At 41.6% G+C, this 20997-nt stretch overlaps 2 protein-coding genes across 3 annotated transcripts in view; one reads left to right on the top strand and one right to left on the bottom strand.

Moving 5' to 3' along the window:
* Nucleotides 1–14725, bottom strand: part of APPL2 (adaptor protein, phosphotyrosine interacting with PH domain and leucine zipper 2) — a 52678-nt gene extending 37953 nt beyond the window's left edge. Inside the window, exons 1-2 of one of the 2 annotated variants that reach the window (XM_006205874.3) lie at nt 14433–14725; nt 7475–7573 (exon numbers count right to left, since the gene is read on the bottom strand). In XM_006205874.3, the coding sequence (XP_006205936.1) occupies nt 7475–7573; nt 14433–14486 (153 nt within the window). In that variant the 5' untranslated portion in view covers nt 14487–14725. The remainder of the gene's footprint in view (nt 1–7474; nt 7574–14432) is intronic. The other variant, XM_015240638.3, reaches the window with a different exon arrangement.
* The window catches only part of C12H12orf75 (chromosome 12 C12orf75 homolog), a 76329-nt gene continuing 69847 nt past the window's right edge, over nt 14516–20997 (top strand). Inside the window, exon 1 of the mRNA XM_072972415.1 lies at nt 14516–14847. Coding sequence (XP_072828516.1) covers nt 14516–14847 — 332 coding nt within the window. The remainder of the gene's footprint in view (nt 14848–20997) is intronic.

Genomic DNA, 20997 nt, shown 5'->3' with positions numbered 1-20997 from the left:
CAGGTAGGGACTATTACCCTCATTTTACAAATGAGGAGAAGAAGGTTCAGAAAGGATAATACTTTTCTGTAAGTACATAACTAGTAACTGGCAGGGCAGAGACTCATCTCAGATATGCCAGATCGGAAATCTAAAGCCCAAGTTCTTAACATTATACTATTCCAATCCAAAGTCCAAAACTGTCCAGTACTACTCAGTGCCCTCGCAGGGCCTGTCAATATCGGCGTACCTCCCATACCTTTCTAGTGACAGTCCAGCAAAAGTGGTGGCCTAAACAGATTCTAAATGGAGTTCGTAAGTAAGATTCCTTTGACACTCTAGAATAGCTCTTTGGTTACTATCTACACTATTGGAGGCCTCGTAAGAATCCTTAAAAGAGGATTCTGATGAAGAGTTTACTGACAGAATGTCCTATGTTAAACAGAACTTCCCAAGGCTGGCACTGAGGGAGAAAGACCAGTAGGTAACAAACCAGGACAGAAAACTGAGCTTTGGGCAAAGGAGTGTTTATCACATGGTGGCACAGAGCACTTATTAACTGCAACTGTCACCTGAAACCACCCGAAGGCCTCTGGACAAGAATGGAGAGGCCAGGAGGCGGGCAGGAGAAATCCATTAGAGTGAAAGGCACAATGCAGCCATTGCTTTGATCTGTACCAAACGTTTGCCCAGAAATGCTGCCCAAAGCCAAGTGGTTGAGAGTCTCATTCATCACAGCGCTACCCCAGAGCTGGGGTCAGGGATCGCACTGGATCAGATGCCCTGAGAGGGCGTGCACAGGGAAGCAGTGAGGAGTGCAAGGATAGAGGCTGGAGAACTGGGTTTGGGGCAGGCCGTGAGGGGACACCTGCTCAGACTCTGACGTGATTCTGGAGGCACCGAGGAAGCCCCAACGAACCTGGGCATAAGAATGCCAAGATCAGATGTGAGCAGAAGAAAAATCATGAGTGACTATGGTGAAAGCAAACTCTGAAGGGAGAAGGAAGATGACATGAGAGTGAGGAGACCATCTGAAGTCGAGTGAGAGAAAAAAGGGTCAGCCTGAGCCAAAAAGTGGAGACGGTAGCAGAGCTCTGCCAGGTGTCGCTGAGGCAATGACGACAGGTTATAGTGAATGAGGAAGAAGGAGCCAGATGACTGGGCTCTAGGCTGAATGAGATGATGGTGGTGCCCTTAGCTAAGGCCCTGAGGAGGTAGACAGATGTGGGAGTGGCAATAAAGTGCACAGTGGGGATTCACTGACGTTCTGGTTGAGGAGGCCCGAATGCAGTCCTTCATTTAACCTGTTTATCAAACACTGAAGGGGGCCAGGCAAGGTGTGGGCACTGGAGACAGGGTGAGCCTGCTCTCAGAGCTCACAGCGCACAGAGGGGCAAGAGAATCCAGCACGCTGCCCCTACCGTAATCCGACCAACAAGAGTACATGGAGTCTGTAACATGGGTGAAGGGGGCTTTGGCCGTGGTGAGAGAAGGAAGAAAGGAAAGGTGTCAGACACCTCAGACCTGAGGCCAGTCTTAAAAGCCAGGAAGGCCATTTGCAGGGGCAAGGGGTCACAGGGATTCCCAGCAGCAGGAACGGCAGAGCAGTCTTGGGATGTGAAGAAGGGCCTGGCACATCCTGGAACAGCCAAACACAAGGCTGGATGAATAAGCTGATACTCCGCATGAAGCGCTTTGTGTGCCTTGCTGAGGAGTTTAACCTCTGCCTTGTGGTTCCAGAGAGCCACAGAGCATCTGAAGACTGAGGGAAGGGAGGTTTGGGCGTGGAATTTCGTAGAACACCAAGACTTAAGGGAAAGGGTGTCAGGAAAGGGAAACAATCAAGAATGATGAGCAAAGCAGATACTAACTACTATACATGAAGCAGATAAAGTCAGAAAGAGTAAGAAAAATACCACATGATAACATTCATATGTGGAATCTAAAAAAAAAAAGAACTCATCTACAAAACAGACTCGCAGACACAGTAAATAATCTTATGGTTACTGGGGGAAATGGGTGAGAAGGGATAAATTTGGGAGTTTGAAATTTACAAATGTTAGCCACTATATATAAAAATAGATTAAAAAAAAAAACTTCTGCTGTACAGAACAGGGAACTATGTTCAGTATCTTGTAATAACCTTTAATGGAAAAGATTATGAAAACAAATGCATGTATGTATATGCATGACGGGGACATTGTGCTGTACACAGAAACTGACACATTGTAACTGACTATACTTCAATTAAAAAAAAACAGGGGGGAGGGCATAGCTCAAGTGGTAGAGCACATGCTTAGCATGCACAAGGTCCTGGGTTCAATCCCCAGCACCTCCATCAAAAAACTAAATAAACCTAATTACCTCCCCACTGCGGGGAGAAAAAGAAAGACAAGTTTCTTCTGTATAGCACAGGGAACTATATTCAATATCTTGTAGTAACCTATAAGAAATAAAATGTGAAAACGAATATATGTATATGTATGACTGAAACATTACATTACACACTAGATACACCAGAAATTGAGACAACATCATAAACTGACTATACATCAATTTAAAAAAAAGAGGAAAAAAAAAAAAGGATGGGCAAGAGACCCAGGAGAGATACTGTCACGGGAACCAAAGGAAGACAGTTTCACAGGGAGGCACTACTAACAGAATCAGGTACTCCCAGGACGGAGAGGGTGGAGAGAGGCCGTGAACTAGACAGGAGCAGCAGCACTGCCAGGGCAGGATGGAGCCCAGATTGGGGAGCAAGTACCAGCTATGCAGTGAGGAAGTGAAGAATGCAAGTACAGACTGCTCCTTCAAGAAAGTCAAGATCGGGGACCAAGCATCTATTTACCCCAACTCACAGCTCCAGAGTACAGTGCCATCTATGACTATTATTCTGAGACTGAGAAGGTGGTTATGTCAACAGTGAGCACTCTGCCAGGACTCACGTTACACTTCACAGGTGTTAGCTCTATCATCCCTCACAACAACCTGTGAGGTGGTTAATATTATAACCTGTTTAACTGATAAGGAAATTCAGGCAATCAAGTGACTTTCCCAAGGTCACAACAGCAAGTGGCCAAGTCAAGACTGGAACTAAGATCTGATGCATCTAAGGTCACACACTTAACCTCTATACCTAAGGAATGAGCCTAGCCCTGAATACTCTCCTGTACCAATCTGAGCGCCTTCCATGCCGGTGTGAAGAAAGGCTGTAGATCCCACATGTAAACCAAGGGCAACAACCCAGAAACCATTCAGGGGCCCTCTGCTCCTGTACACTTTATGCTACATACATATTTCTTCTCTGTCCCTGTCATGTAAACCTCAATCTGACTGTTTTTAAGGGCTGTTAAAATACACTGATTGAAACAATTACAGAAAAAAACCAATTAAACAAAGGAAGCTACTCCAGGATACAAAGAGGAGTGGGCTCCCACCTTTAACATACTGCAAAGCTTTTAGGCTGATAAGCGGGGGTGTTCTGTGGTGACAAGAACAAGCTTTGAAAGCTCCTACTTCCTCAGCCTCTGCTGCCATTTCTGGACACCAGTACATCAAAAAGTACCGCACAGTGGCTCAGAGTGAGAGTGTAGGTTTTGGAGTCAGACCTAAATTCAAATTCTGGTCCTGCCACTCACCAGCTGTGTTACCACAGGCAAGCTACATAACCTCTCAGCTTCTCTATAAACACACTACAGCAATACCTCTCCTTTATTGTGAAAGCTAAATGAGATTATCCACAGGAAGTCCCCAGCCCCAGTGTGTGGTACATTTATGTGCCTAGTAATATTTTTACTATAAAGATATACAGTTCTGACCCTGTCTGCCTCCCAAATCCTTCTCTCTCCTGTCACAAGCTCACACTCCCGGATGCCCACTACTCTGTTTCCCAAAACATTAACTTACTTAGCTTGATATCTGTATTTCATCATTTCTAAAGAAAAAATATTTTCTTCTTTATAATACCAGATTTATGCATATCTTCCCTTCAGTGTATTTCACTACTATCCCCTCTCACTGTCTTACCCCAATTTGAAGAGATCCTATTCCCACCTCCAACGTGGGCGTCTAGTTTTTAGGATTAGGAGTTCTGTCCTCCAAAAGGTTTGGATAAGAACAGTTACAGTGATGAGACTGTATGTGAGTAAGCCTGCTTTGCTGAAAGTGAAAGAGCCTTAACCATGGTTCTCACTTCAAAAAATTTCATCCAAAATGTACTTAAAAAAATTCCATCCTGAAGGCACCAACTACAGAGGCTTGTCGTCCATTGGAGGAGAAAGACAGGTTCCAAGAGATGCCAGGTTTCACTAATACTGCTGGGAGCATCATTCGACCTGCCCCTGTTTTCTCAGTACAGTATCTGAGAGAAGCAAGATCACCTGAAATTTCATTTATAGACCCTAATAAATTCATTTTTAAAAAGACTTTAAAAAATTTAACCTAAGAAAGAAACAAAATTATGGCAGATATACAGAATCAAACAAGTATATTAAAATGTATTAAATGCAAATTTTGAGCAGATTTAACTGAACGTGTACACATATGCATCTATTTAGATACTATGGAAGTTTTAAACTTATTCAATAGTTTGAAAGATAGCAGAGCTTTCTAAGTAACTTATCTCTGCTTCATTAATGCATGAGAGACATGTTCAGCTTCCTTCATTCAACTGTCCCTTGATGGAGTACGCAGTCCCCCTCATGTGTGAAGGCACATCTGACAGTTGAGAGACCAGATGTGACCCAGGGATGGCTGTAAAATGCTGAAAACAGCTAGAGCCTATAGTTTCATTCTACTGCTGAAGCCAAATAAAATTTTAAAATTTCCCCAAACTAGCCAAAAATCAGCAAAACTCCTCAAAGAACTTTCCTCTAGTTTTTCTCACTCTTCCTCTTTCTAAAACTATGATCCAAACAGTATTCACTGTATCAGAATCCAAAAACCTATCACGTGGCCTGACTTAAAAAACTCTTATTTATAAGCAGCATAAACCTGGTTTTTAAACTATAATAATGGAAAACAACATCTTGCTAAATGCCTCTGTTTTAAGAAATGAAATTATAAAACTCTATTAATCTAATTTAACATGCCTAGTATAAAATATTTAAGGAACAAATGTTAAATAAAACCAACAGAACATAATTTAGGGGGAAAAAGTTGAATGAAAACATTAGTGAGTTTTTCTTTTCTTCTCTTTTTCTTTCTCTCTCTCTCTGCCCATCCACATACATAAATACATACAAACTGATCAAAGAGGACTTAGAAAAGTTTTGTTTTAATTAGAAAGGAACAAAACAAAACATGGAAGCCTTCAAGTAAACCTGAAAACCAACTGACCCTGACCCGGCCGATTTGAATGCCACTGACCACTGCCTGCATCTGTCACTGAGTTGGCAGCAATTGCCAGACGTCCTTGCTAGCTTCTACAGCAGGAAACGCCGAGGCAGGAGGAAGGGTTTCTGGCCAGTAGGAGAACCCACGTGATGGTCATGTGGTGTGAATTAAAAGCTGGTTACAGCCTCTTGGAATGCAAGACCCACTTAATTCTGGCAAAACTCAATTTTCTGACTCAAAAGAAAAAACTCCTAAGAGAGTGTTTGGACATCTCCAAGTAAATGATTCTGACAGACATGGAAAGGTAGAACAGAGTGACAGAGACATGGTCCCTGAAGTGTTGGGGCTCTTAAACCTTAATCAGGAGACAAATCATTTAATAACAATATTCAAATCACTAAATACCAAGCAAGTTCAGGTATAAGCTCAGTAAAAAATTTCCTGTTCTCTTAAATTTTGAATATTTAGAGAAAATACAAAACATGCAATATAAATACGGCTTTAAAAAAAATCAGCAAAGTATGTCCCAGTTTCTCAATGTCTTACCTAAACAAACAAGCAAAATCACAAATGAACACATGATTCTTTTGGTTAAAATCAGTTCCAGTTAATAAGTTACACTTGTATAATACAGTAGTTTGCAAATCTCTATCTCCAGCCTAACTCTGGATCTGAAGTTTCAACAAGATCTCTTTCCCCACTATGCTGTCCCTTGGACACCTCAAATTGAGCCTTTTAAGAAAGAATTAAGATTGGCATCCCTGCTATGCCTGCCACACACACGCACGCACACCCACACCCTGCTTCTCCCAGCTCTGCACCTGCTGTTCAAGTGAAAGATCTGGGCATCGTGCTGGATTCATCCTTCACCCCCCCGACCTCTTCACATCTTCTTCCCATTTCCACAGCCACGTCCCTATTCAGGCTACCCTCCTTACACTTAGCAGTTGAGAGTTTGGGCTTTTTCTTCAGGTCGACTCGCTCTGCCATGTATTAATGGAGTGGACTTGGAAAGTCACTCATCATCCGAATTCTTAAATCTCCTGACCTATGTACAATGAGGATAATAGTAACAATATCCACCTCACAGAGTTAGGGAATTTAAGTGAAATGATTGATTACATGCTAAAGACCCTGAAACTGCACCTGAAACCTACGAAGTATTCGATAAATCTCAACTGTCACCATCATCCTCCTTTTGAGGGTCCAGCACAATTCCTCTGAGTTAGGTGGCCTCCTCTCCTAGCACCGCTAACACTCCGGTAATTGTTTAATCTGTTTCCCAACACAACTGTAAGCTGCTTAATGGCAAGGACTGAGTCTTTTTCCCATTTATGATATGAATGAATGATTAATAAAATAATGATAATAATAAATGATTATGAATATTAAGAGCTATGTAATAAATGACTAAACATGATTATTAATATACATTACTATTATACACTGAATGTGGTATTTATTTAGAGATCATCAATGAGAAAAAGAAATATATTAACACACAGATTTAAGTCAGCAAAGAATAAATAATGACAAGTATCAGTTGCTATAATATAACCAACTTTATTTTTAAGTAACTCAAGTCTTCTCTAAGAAAGTTAACGTGCATGGGCATTTCTTAATGCTAAAAAGATTCATTTTTGCTACTCAGCAATTTATTTTCCATAGTTTTGCAAGGCAGAGATATTTGTTCCTCAAAACAAAGAAGCCACCCAACAGTTCCAGAACTGTGACTCAAGTCTTTTCAGAGGAAGCACTTGAGAAAAACATCTCTACTCGCCGGCACTGACATCTAAGACTGCCCATTTATGAGAAAGACAAAGAGCCATGCCTCAGAATACTGAGCCCACTCAGTCACAAGTAGGAAGAGGAGACTCGAATGTTTCCCGTCAGGGTTGAATTTTTTAAAAAATTAAAAGCAATTATGTGGTCCCTTTTCACCGGTTCTATCGTTGCAGGGAAATTATCCTCTTTCTTAAGTTATGAAAACAAACTGTCCTCAGTTTTTTGAGGTGAACAGAGAGGAAAACAATTGTGATTTTATTTCAAAATTTTAAATGGTGTTGTTCTGACTCAAATCTCTCAACCTCCTGAGAGAAGTTTATGATGAGGGCAGGGGGCTCCTACTCTGTTCCTCTCCAGGTGAGGGGCAGGAGGGTACCTGGGCTCCATAGACGCGCTGCATCGCCTGCAGCAGCTGGTTGGTGTAATCCGTGAGAGTGCCGGCATCTTCTTCAAATACACTCAGTAGAGAGCGAGTCTGCAAGAACACAGGTCAGTTTTACTTCTAAGTGGAAAAATTACAAAAGAGGTAAAACACACACACACACAAATGGGGAGGGAAGATGCCTATTCTCTGGCTTTATTCTTTTATTGATAATACGAATATAAGCTGATTCCTGGAACTTCAATTTACAACTCCTTTTCTAATCCTTTAGACTACAGCACAAGCGCAAACTGAATACAGTTTGAGTATCCGGTAGAGAAGGAAAACTAATTTTTAAAGGGTTAAGATCAAGGGCTATACTCTGCCTCGACTTTAGCCTCTACCCAAGCACCAGTCAAGCCCATCCGATAAAATAAGTGTTAAAAAGGGCAGCCTCTCCCTTCAAACCCATAAACTGAACTCAATGTCAGGCCTGTCTGTGGACCTGGGGTGTGGTCACCCGGGGCTATATCATCACAGCAGTCAACCATCTGTCTGGTTTTCTGCAACCCTGGACGTCCTGCAGGAGTGTGTCATTCTTCCCACTTAAGATATTACAGTCAATTTCCAGGTCTTTCGTCATACACTATTCAACCAATTTTCAAAATCATGGCCAGGAAATTTCATGTACCCTGGGCTCACCAGTGGTAGCTCTGGGCACAAAACTCAAATAGCAACTCAAGAATGCTAACTCAGTTCCTTCAGGAAGAATACTCAGTGCTTTGAGAGCAGCTGAGCAACGTCTCAGATAAAGGTATTTCCTATCATTTTGGTGCTTGACATGTTGAGCACCAGAGAAATAATCACATATTGGATGGTGTCTAAAGAAGCATCAAGGCATCACACAAGAGACCATAACTATTCAAAGGACTTCTGTCAATATGTCCCGCACAGTGGGAATTTAGAACACTACATTAGTGATAATGGAATCTCTAATTCAGAAAATAACCCCTTAGGCGTAGAATGGAGAGTAACCTACAGAAATGCTTTTCCCCTGCAGCTAACGTCATACTCAATGGTGAAAGACAAATGCTTTCCTCTAAAATCCAGGACAAGCAAAGTGTTAGTTTTACCACTTTTATCCAACAGAGTTGAACAGTATAGTCACTGCAGTAAGGCAAGTAAAAGAAATGAATGGCACACAAACTGGCAAGGCAGATGTAAACAGTCGATGTTTGTAGATAAGACTGTCTACAGAGAAAATTGCAAAGAATCTGCCAAAAACCTTAGAACTGATACATGAGTTCAGTAAGGTTGTAAGATACAAGATCAACATACAAAAATCAGTCACATTTCTTGTTCACTATCTTGATTGTGGTGGTTTCATGGGTGTGTATACCTCTATCAAAACCCATCAAATTGTACATCTGAAATATGTGTAGTTTACTGGACAGGAGCCATACTACGAAAAGGTTTTTTTTTTTTTTTAAAGAAATGCTTTTAATGAGGTGATACCAAAACACTTTACAAGAATAATCCATTAAGGCTCATTATTTCCTTGCAAATGAATTTCAGTTCCTTCTTTCTTTTTCTAACCTATCTCAGGTAAGTGAACAGTAAGTGACTCCAAAGCACCCGCAATAAACGAAGAAGAATCCCTGTGTTTGAATTTTGCTGACAAACTCTGGTGCACTTGACAGCAGTACCACTTACCCTGGCTTTGCCTGAGGTCTTTAAGGCTAAAAATACCTTCCCTGAGACCAATGTGCTCTCTTTGGTACCAATCCTTATCAACAGATGGATCAGAACAAGCAAAACAAAACAAAAATCATGGATGTGACCCGCTGAATCTCATAATCCATTAGCAGATTAAGGGATATCAATGAGCAGGTGAAAAATGTTGGTTTAGAATTCTTTATTATCTCTTTAATATACACTTTTTATCTGAGAAAGACATTTTCAGAACCTACCCTGGTTGTTCTATCACTCTATACTCATTCATTCATGTATGCATTTCTGCCTTCATCCAACGTCTGATGAAACACTGTGCTGAAATCTGAGATTCAAAGGCACTGAGAACTGACTGTTCTCCAGCAACTTACAGTCTACAGAGGCCTCTCTAGGATCTGCGATCCTCTTGGAACAATGTCAGTCCTGGGTCCAATTCAGGCTCTAATACTAATTTGCAGATAACACTAGAGGTAACGATTGTACATCAAGTGCCTACCTATGTGGTACCTAATATACAGTGATAGCTGATGATACTGGTTATGAAGAGGACAATGAACTTTGATTGCTTATTACATGTTGGACACTGAGGGCTTTACATGTATAATTTCATTTCAACACTACAGCAACACTGTGTTATCTACACAGTTAACTATAAATGTCATTTAACAGGAAAGAATCTTTTGGTATTGATGGTGCCAACGCTGGAGGAGTCCACCAAGGTTTACTATGATTCTGGTTCCTTTCTTTGCTGTAACTGTGTAGTTATAGCAAAGAGAATGAAAAACAGTGACACAACTGGACTGAGGGTATTTAATGTTTTAAATACTAATTATATCCATTTAGTTGAGTCGTATTTATTGCTTTTAGTACTCTTAGGAATCAAATAAGAATGGAAAATGACTGATAGGCTGAAAAGAGAGGGCTTATGTAAATGTCCTCCACAAAAAGAACAGAAAGAAAACTAGAACTACCATTTAATCTGTACTTCCTATGTGTCAGACACTGTGCTGGGCGTTAAACATTACTTCACTTAATCCTTCCAACAACTTTATAAGGTAGATACCATAGTTACATTAACCCCATTTTACAGATGAAGAAACTGAGGCTCATCAAGATTAAGAAACTTGCTCAATTTCCATGGCTGGGATGTAAACCCAGGTCTGGCTGGCACCAATGGCCATGCTTTCTCCACTGCAGAAGGCTGCACCCGTCACCCAGCTACATGGATCTCATCAATGGGCATGTGTTTTGGTCCACAGCCCACAATCCTGTCTGGAGGCAGGATGCAGGTTGCCTGGAGCTGGCTTCTCTTTGGTCATAACTACTGTCATGCTCTCACCTGTGATAACTGCCAAAACTACATCACAAGGATTTTTTTCCCTTTATATTGTGAATGTTAACCATGACACTAATTAGAATTGGCAAAATGCTCCATTACTCCCCTTTCTAACTAGTTTATGATCATCCTTGAAAAAAATACATTCACCTATCTTAGATACTATATTAATATCCACATTTATCAGCTCCACATCTGCTTAAACTTATATTTAGAACAACAGGAATGTTCTGAGACAAAGAAGGAGTGAGACCAAAACTCAGGCAAACGTACACCAGTTGCTCAGTTCTACCAAAAAATCTGAAAGACATTGGTGCCTATCATTTATAAAGATAATAACAGCAAATAACTCAATCTTTTATTGAATTACTATAATATGCAGGTGTGAAAATACTTTAGATGTTATTCTTATATATATGTAAGAATTAAGTAACTTTTTTTCCTAATTTTATACATGTTGAAACACAAGCTTAGAGAGGTCGTTACCTGCAGAATCAAGGTTTGAATTCCATCCTACTTAACTACTCTACACTCTCAAGAATATGCCTGGATAAAAAAAAAAAACACCTTAGCCTTAACTCCACATCACCCTCTATCTTAGAACAAAGAAACTGGATGTCATCTAATAAAATAGTCCTAGATATTTTTCACTACTAAGAATAGCATTTAATTTTATAGTGGAACAACATTAATAGCTATGATTAATATATACATATTTAAATATAGAAATTTTAAATGTGTTTACATTAATCATATACAACATATAAATATAAATATTGTATAGATATATTTTTAAGGTAAAACATTTAAAACTCTTATACCCATAGTGTGGGAGATGGAGAGAAATGTCTCAGTAGAACCAAGAAGACTGAAAGAAAAACATGCTATAAACAAAGAGAAAAGCAGGATAAAAGCCCTCCGCAATGAAGGCAAAACCACTAGGTAATGTTCTGAGGCATCTTGTTTGAGTAAAGAAAGGCCTGGTGTGGTCAGAGAGGGTGGTTCTCAGCCTGTGTAATCTCAGAATTTAGTCTAAGTTTTCTGTGCCTCAGCTGCGCCAACTACAAAGGAAACAAATATCAAAACAAAACAGCAAGCAATCGTGCTTCACTTTATCCTAAAAGCACACTATCTACAGAACAGAGAAAAAGCTCCTGAAGAACTGCTTTTGTGTTCCTATCACAGCAGCGTTTACACGGGACCGGAACTGCTGCCCTCCTGCCTGTCTCCCGGAACAGACTGTGGACCAGTGGAGGGCAGGCACTCTTATCGCATTTGTCATTACAGACCCAGCAGCTAGCAGCACCTAATGAGCAGAGGCTCGCAAACAGCAATGGAGACAAGTATCTTAATCCCTAAACATTCTGCTTCTCACAACCCGGAGGTAACCAGAAATAATATGTGTATGCACATAGACTAGTCTTATAATACACTGTGCAGCACTGTAAACTAAAAAAGACATGAACAGATGTGTCTAATGTCAGTCAACTGCTACTCAGCTCTTCCTGGGTCACTAAGTTCAAATACAGAAGCTTCTGTGTTCTTTAATGAATCTTGTGCAACCAGGTTACTAGAGCAACCCTCATATATACTCTACATAAAACTAGCAGAAACAAACAATAGATGGTTTCTTAAGATGACTTCCTCTCAGTGACACATTTTAGGTCACTGATGACAGAAAAGCCAGGTGCTCAGTAGCTGGGCTAATTTGAACAACACAGGCAGACTGCCTGGGTTCCAATCCTGGCTGTATCCCTTTATGATGCATAATCCTGGGGACAAGTTATTGAACATCTCTGCTCCTTGATAATTTTAATAGAGGACCTACTTCATAAGACTATTGGGAAGATTAGATGAGGCAACATATGTAAAGCATTTAGAACAGTGCCTGCCACATAAAATGTATAATACAGGTGTTTGCTATTGTTTTTATTCTTTATAGATAAAATGAAGAAGTTGGATTAGAAATCTTCCAGTTACAAGTCAATGGATCTCCTTGGGAGTAAAGCTGCATTAGGCACGTGCCCCACACCAGAGTGCTAGATATGCTTTGATGATTATCAAAAACCTTCCTGGAAGTTAGCTTCCATTCAAACCTCACCAAGAACCCTCATATGGTGACACACACTCAAAAGGAATGACAGATTCCCTACATAAAGAGGAACACTGAATAGGAATGACAATGGCTCTAAACCTCCTCTTCCTCATATAAGCTGAAAGTTAAAAACCATGCAGATATGATAGAATTTTAACCCCCTTTAAGGTCATCTGCTCCATGACCCTCGTTTTGCAGAAGGTCATGGAGCAGATGACAGAGCAGGTCAGAAAACTGAGCCAATCACAGAAGGAGGATGAGTGACTTGCTCAAATCACATGACAGGTTAATGTTAGAGCCAGAATTAGGACCCAGGTGTCCTGACTTGTTTGCCAGTCCTCCTTCTCCTTCCTTACAGCTGAGCACATCCTGTAAATCACTCAGAACTAGTGCATATTCATTTATGAGAGCGCCAAAAATTCAGAATGTAACTCCTCGGTGTCGGCAACATGGAGAATCAATTAGTGCAACCTCCCTAACCTGGTTCAACCATCACCATGGAAAGCGACACATCTTTGCAACTTAGTTTCTCCAATCCTTGTTCAAAATGGTGTCACAGAAATTCCTCATTATTATCTTCAGATCCCACACAGTAGTTGTGAGGATGGACAAAATGACTTTTACTAAGGGCTTTGGTCCCTTTAAAATGCCAGAAGTTTAGAGACCTCAAAGTGGCCTTTGAAAAGCCCATCAGACCAGCGGATACCAATTAAAAAAAAAAAAATCACAGCTTGCTTATAGTTTCTTACTTGCCCACATAAAAATCACAAAGAAACGGGCACAAAGCATCTAAGTACACAGCCCTTTGAATATTCATTCTGAACTGAAGAGATGCAACGTGGGTGCAGGTAAGTCCATCAAAGAATCATCCCAGAGAGGCACAATTCTCTAAGAAAATGGACAGGAAGCAAAAAGAGAAGGGAAACTGTGAAAGGAAAACAGGTTAGTCTAATTTTTCAAGAGTTGACAAACCAGGGAGTAAGGAGACTAATTTAAGTAACTCAGGGATGCAAACCACTAGAGTAGATATGGAGCTGGGGAAATGATAATGGAGAACAAAAGCTCCCTGGGGAAAGGTGCACTGAATTATGAACTAACGGCATTCCGTGCTCATTTACTATATTTATACACCAGCTTCCACCTGCAGAGCTCAGAGGACCTGACTCTCATCACGGGTGTGCTAATGAAGTTCCCCTGTGAGGCAAATGGGGTAGGTATTGTAATTTCCTATTCACAAATGGGAAAACAGTGCCGAGGGGAGGTTTGGCACCGTTGGGAAGGAGGTCTAGGCTCCCCGCCACCCACTCTGGCCCTAAATCCACGGGGTCCCATCATATCAGTAGCAGCAGTAACAATGATAAAGACTGACTTCTTATTCTGTACCAGACATTGTCCACTAATAACTTTACAAGCATTTCCTTATTTAATTCTAACAACTCTAGCAGGCTGGTACAATTATTACTCCTATCTTACAGATGACAAAACTGAGGCACAAAAAGGTTATTTGCCCGGGGCACTCGGCTAGTAAGCGATGGAGCCCAAGTGTAGGCCGAACAGCCTCGGTTTCTGCTGAGTCTGGAAAAGGGGTCAGGACACAGAGCCTCGGGCCACAGGGGGCTTTCCCAGGGTCTCCAACTCTGCCTGCGGGATGCCGGGTCCCCGAGCATCCCAGGCTCAGGACGCAAGGCCGGGCCCGCCCCTTCCTCGCCCCGAAGGGGGCCCAGCGCACACCCGGCCTCCACCCCCGCGGCTGGAGGAGCCTCCCCGGCCTCAAGTCCTCGGGTGAGGGAGACCCGGGCAGCGGGAGGTACCTGGGGGCTGTCTTGCAACGCCTCCTCTAGCAGGAGCTTGTCCACAGCGGGCATGGTGCCGCGCGGCAGGGGCCGAGGGCCGGATGGAAGGACGGAGACGCGAGGCGCGCGGTGCGAAGGTGCTCCTGGCTCACGGGACGAGGCAGACGCTCTGTGCCCGCCGCGGCCCCGCGCGCGCCCACGCCTGGCCAGTAGCCGCCGCCGTCCGTCCGCCCGCCCGCCGGCTGGCCGGCCCCCCTCTTAACCCAGCCCTCAGCCCTGCCCTCAGCAGAGCTGCATCAACAGGAAGTGTGGCGAGCGCCGGACCCAGCCACCGGAAGTGTGGCGGCCCCGCTTCCGCCCGGGCCCACCTCTCGCGGGAAACCGCAGACCCCGCGGCCCCCCCCCCGCCCCCGGCACTCCGCAAACGCTTTAGGCTCCGCGGTTTAAGGACAGGTGCTTAGAGAAGTCGAATCATCTAAAGCCCAAGATGCGGAACTGAAGAGCGGAAAGATAAGGTTTTATCTACTTGTGGCTACCCAGAAAGACCTTTGAGTCGCAGGAGCTAGGAGCCAACAGATTTCCTGCTGTGAAAAATCTGTGAAATGCTGTGTGAAATTGCTACACTTCCTACACTACTTTTTCTAGATAAATCGGTCAGGTAGTTCTAGGAAAAAAATGGATAACTGAATCATCTGTGATATTCAAAAGTAACCTTTTTGGAAACCACAGCTATTTAATTTGGCCAATACTGTTAGGTCTCATCCTTGTGATTTGTTTTGCTATTTTCAAAAATTTCATAATCAAGTTTTTAGAAGTGGAAGAGATAGATGATCTAGTTCAGTGTTGTCATTTAGAGATAAGAAAACAGGACCCAAAGAATGAAGTGATTTAGTCAGAGTCAGTTAATGAAAGCTAGAGGAAGGATACAAGGAAGGAAGGAAGTGGGGGAGTTATGGGAAATATTGGCAAATGGACGTTGACAGCTTTTTATACCAAAGGCAAGATTTAAGAGTTTCCTTCTTTGTGCAGTAGGACACGTCACCAAAATCAACAGGCAGTATATAGTAAAATTATATGTTTTCTAGAAACACATAGGTATATTAAAGCACAATCTGAATCACAAACACCTCTCACAATCTGATCGCAGGCTGCCTGATGGCTTGAAAACTCCAAGACCTCTATTCCCTGTTTGACTCTAGATAGCACTAACCTTTCCTGAGCCAATGTGTAGCCTCCATGGGGGAATCATCCAGCATCCTTTCCCCATCATATTCTTTCTTCCTCTTGGGTAGAATCATGCTCACATCATGTTTCTTCCTTTTCATATATTTTCTATCAAGTACCATTCAGTTAATTTCAACTCATAAATTCTCCCAGCTCTCTTCTGACTGAAATCTGCTTCCACAAGGCCAGACTCAAGCTCTTCCTTGCCCACCCCCCCACCAAAGATCATTGCCTCTTCAGAACAGCCATAGCCTTGATTGTCATCTGGTATGACTTACCCAGTGGTGCCTTTTCTTTCTATGCATTGGTCTTGCTCCCTCTGTAAATAGTAAGCCTCTCAAGAGCATAGGATGTCTCCTTTCTTCTAAATACTGAGACACGGTAACAGATATAAGTTTGCTGTTTATGACACTCTCATTTCTTCCAACTCTTTTCCAATTACTTAAGAGAAATTTCCCTCAACCTTCAACCTTCCATCTTGCTTTCCTACCCTTCCATCCAATTGGAAACACAACAGTTATTAATTGCCTACCAGGCAAACAATAATGATCCTGCTGGAGATAAGAATAGCATAAGATCATATCAAGGGAAAGAAATACATGCATTTTTATTTTGAAAATAGACCTAGAAAGGAGGCAGTGCTCTCTAGAACCCTTGAAATTTCTCAGAAGTCCCCTTGGGAATCACAACATTTTTTCATGCACCATCTTATCTCCTAAATAAAGTTACTTTCCCTCAAACCCCAGTATTCAAAATTGTTTAAATAACATTCTTACACAATGCTATTACTTTTCTACATTTAATTGCTACATTATAGACTAAAAAACTTTAGTGGGATTTCTTGGCACTTAAGTACCATTTATAAAGTTGTTTCTGTGGGAAAATGCATCCCAAATTCAAAACAACCAAGTTACAAAACCAGCTCTGGAAACAACACTTTTGCAAATTGTTAATTAATTTCATTTATTAATTCATTCAATTATTCATTAATTTAATAAGTGTAGACTGCTTGGTGTTAAGCACTGTGTCTCCTGCTTATTTCAATGTCTTTATTATGACTCATTTAAATTCTGAAGCCAGATATTTTCCTCTTCAACAGATAACCTGTGCAAAACTATGTAAGAGGAATTTTTATGTAAATGTGAAAATTTTTTCAATAGTTCATTAAAAAGTATCTGTCCCTGTTAAACTATTGTGAGGGTGGATGTCAAATATCCACCCAACTGTAACTGAAATCCCTGGATAGCTGTGCGGTTGGTGACAAGAAGTACAGAAATGGACAATTCAGAGTTGCCATGTCCCTCGGGGAGATAAAGGATGAGCTCTATGAAACTCATCTTTTTACTCATTGAACACCAAAGGGGAAATCAGGATACACGCTGATTCCGTAAGCGCCTATCTACGTGCCCTGTATTAATCAGGACTTTTTCAGTTGCAACCAACAGAAAGCTAACTCAAGTTTGCTTGAAAAACAAACAAACAAACAGAAAAGTCTGGGAGAAACTGAGAGTTGAAAAAAAATTAATTTCTTGGATTACTTGTACACTGATGAGAATGATCCAGTAGAGTATGGGAGAAACTGAAGATACAAGAGGGTGAAATGACAATGGCAGGAGCATAGTCCTTGAGTAGACAAAAAGGAGTGGGTCCAAATCACACATGATGGGGTTAGAAGCAGGGACAGTGCAGTTATTCTGATACACATGACAATAGGTTGATAGATAATGGAGGAAGATGAACAAGTTCTTTTCTGATTGCTTCTCTTTTCTCAGTAAAATAAGAAGCAAGCCCATCAACTCAAAGTAATGATGGTGAGAGGGTGCTGGAAGTTTGAAGAGAGAAAAGAGTATGATGAAGTCATCTTGGGGCATGGGAAGATGAGACATAAGTATTAACAGGAGTCCTTCAGTCTGAGAGACTACCATGGAAAACAATTTTAAAAAAGGAAAGAAGAGGAAAGAGCTTCATTAGCTTTGAGTATCCATCTCATGGTGGGGACTAGACTTTCACTCAAGAAACAAATGTGATCATGTCACCATGCTGTATAAAACCATTGTGTAATAATAAGGGCAATGATACTAATAGCAAACAGGCATTTACTGAGCTATTATTGTGTGCCAAGTATTACACTAATTAGGGAGGGAAGGGATAAATTGGGAGTTCGAGATTTGCAGATACTAACTACTGTATATAAAATAGATAAATAACATGTTTCTTCAGTATAGCACAGGGAACTATATTCAATATCTTATAGTAACCTGTAATGGAAAAGAATATGAAAATGAATATATGTATGTATATGTAGGACTGAAACATTATGCTGTACACCAGAAACTGACAACATTGTAAACAATAAAAAAAATACATAATAAATAAATAAATAAACCAGTGAATTTTATGATATGTGTATTATATCTCAACCAAAATAAATTCCTAAAATTCAAGGGTTCTATTATTGAAAAAATAGAGAAGGGAGAAATTATTGGGAGACAATTCCCTAGAATGAGTTAATCAGAAAAGATACTTTTTAGGCTACCTTTAGGTTAATGGAATAGAAGGAAAAGAAAGTTCTGTGAAGAAGAGTACATGGCAATGAATAGAGAAGGAGGCTTGAGAAAAGCTCTCAGATGTTCTCAAGTTCTGAAGCTGTGGGCTCAGTTTATCATCACCTCTTTGCTGAGAATTAAGACTTGTCTTTCCATCTGAGCTCACAAAACAAGACAGTTTAGGAAAATAATGATTTGATCATAAGGTCACTGATGTTAAGCTTCTACGAAATTAGCAAGTATGCCGTCTGCTATCAGGGACTTTTATAGTGGGAATAGTCAGATCCTGGGAAATGCTGCAGAGAAATCATTGTCTGGTCCTCATAGCTTTTGGTCATTAAGCAAGAAACTTGGCAGTTCAGTAGCATGAACATCCCTAAATTTGAAGCCCCATGAGAAGATCGCTGAGAATGATGGACAGACTAGGAGGAAAATGCAGCATCCTAGAAAGATCACTGACTTTGGAGTTAGATTTGCATTCAAGTCCTGGCAATGCAGTGTGCTAGCTGTGAGACTTCGGGCAAGTTATCTGACCTTTCTGAGCCTCAGTTCATTTCTCTGTGATACGGGAATGGTAATATCTATCACAAGACATTTCCATGGGCACCGAGCCTCGGGTCCTGTATTAATCAGGAATCTTTCAGTCACAAATAACAGAACTCTAACTCCAGTTAGCTTAAGGAAAACATAAACAGTTGGGAGAGTGAGGAAGGGAGCAAGAGAAGGCTGGGTTTCTGAGATAAGGTCACCAGGAAGGGCAGACGTGAAGCTGGGAACTGTGAGAACTAGGAACTCAAAGCCCTTGGGGCTTGCTCTCGGGTTCATTATTTCTATCTTGGCTTCAGTCCCTTAGACCTCAGGGTCCTTAGGACCATGTCTGCTGGCAGTTGCAGACTCACCTCTGGCACTAAAGAGGAAAGAGATGCCTCCCAGCTTTACTTTGAAATATCCTAGTTAAGGACTCTGATTATCCTGGCTAGGACCCCTACTCACCCACTCCTTGGACCACCAGCTGTGGCTGTGTGTGCGCATGTGCACACAATACCTGGTACCATGGGGGGCTCAGCCTAAGTCAGACCACACCCTTGAAATCAGAGGAGGTGGATTCAGTTCCCAGAAGAAGGTGGAGGGGGAAGCACTGCACGGATCTGGGCATGAGAAGTCTACGCCATCTCCCAGACCAATCTTCACCTTCCACCCATTCCTCCTCCTTCACCATCCCATACTTTCTCTTCTACTCTACGTCTCAGTGAATGACTTCACCCAGAGGCTGAAGCCAGAAATCTGGAGTCAAGCTCTATTCCTCTCTCTTGCTTCCCTCCCTCATAGGATAAATCCCCAGCCCTGGTACCCTGCCCACGAACTCCTCACACACCCATCCCTTTCTCCATCCCCCTGCCCTGCCCTAGCACAGACCTCACCATCCTTTGCCTGTGTGACCGTGATACCGGAGCTTCTTTCCCCTTGTTAGTGCCTCCCTCCATTCTAACTCCCACACTCTGGTGAGAGCTATTTTTCTAAAGTGATAGTCTTGTCGTGTCTCTTCCCTGCTCAAGATTTTTTTAATGTCTCCCCATTAAGGCCAGCTACATACTTTGTGCGGCCTGGTACAAAATGTTCAGAAAGCCAGGGAAAAGTGCCATTAAATTGTCTCAAATATAAAGTTTCCCCCCTTTTTTGGTAGTTTCTCTCCCAGCATGTCATGATGTTTTAATTTGCCACTTTAGTTTCCAAGCCAAGAAAAATTCAAATGATAAGTTATTAGTGTGAACTCTATTGTTCACCTTTATATTGTGCAATGCCAATTTTAAAATGCAAATATGAGTGTTTAACTCATATGAGGAATCACTGAAATGATACAGATTGTGTTTTATAGCCCACTGCACAAAACTGTTTCATCTCAATTTTTAAAATGTTCACAATCTATTAAGACTCAGTGGAAGCTGGTGCCTTCCATAGTATGCTTCCCTTGTACTTGTTTTGAGTTGCTCAGCTCCCACATGTAGGAGGCCCACTGGAATACCACGCTCCTGGGCCATCACAAACACTACCGGTGGGCGAAGCAGCAAGATAATGCAGACGTGTGCGCAGCATGTATCTCCTCTGCACGTGCTCATTGTTCCATTGCACTTCACTTACGGAACACAAGTTCAAAGATAAAATTATTCCCATCAATAGATGAATACATAAAGAAGATGTGGTGTGTATAGACACAACGACCAGTGCGTTCCCCGCTCCTAACACTGGCCCTGACACGCAGTAGACGCCCGCTCACTGTTGAAGGAAGGACAGCCAGGGCCCAGAGCCCACTATGCAGAGCACAGCCATAAAAAGAATGCCATTTTGCCATTTGCAACAACATCGGTGGACGTGGAGGGTATTACACTAAGTGAGGTAAGTCAGAGAGAAAGAGAAATACTGTACAATATTACTTATATGTGAAATCTAAAAAAAACAAAACAACAAACTAGCAAATAAAACAAAAAAGAAACAGACTCACACATATAGAGAACAAACTAGTGGTTACCAGTGGAGAGAGGGAAGCAGGGAGGGGCAATAGAGGTAGGGGATTGAGAGGTGCAAACTATTAGATATAAAATAAGCTACAAGGACATATTGTACAACATGGGGAATACAGCCAATATTTTATAACTGTAAATGGAAAGTAACCTTTAAAAATTGTGAACCACAACATGGTACACCTGTATCTTATGTAATATTGTACATCAACTATAGTTCAATAAGAAAATAGTAAAAATAAAATAAAAAAGAAAAAATTATTAAGAAGTTCCAGCCAGCCGACAGTAGAGCAT

Source organism: Vicugna pacos, chromosome 12 (genome assembly GCF_048564905.1).
Source record: "Vicugna pacos chromosome 12, VicPac4, whole genome shotgun sequence".
Lineage (NCBI taxonomy): Eukaryota > Metazoa > Chordata > Mammalia > Artiodactyla > Camelidae > Vicugna > Vicugna pacos.
Note: the sequence above shows the minus strand (reverse complement) of the source record. Positions and strands in the feature narration are given on the sequence as shown.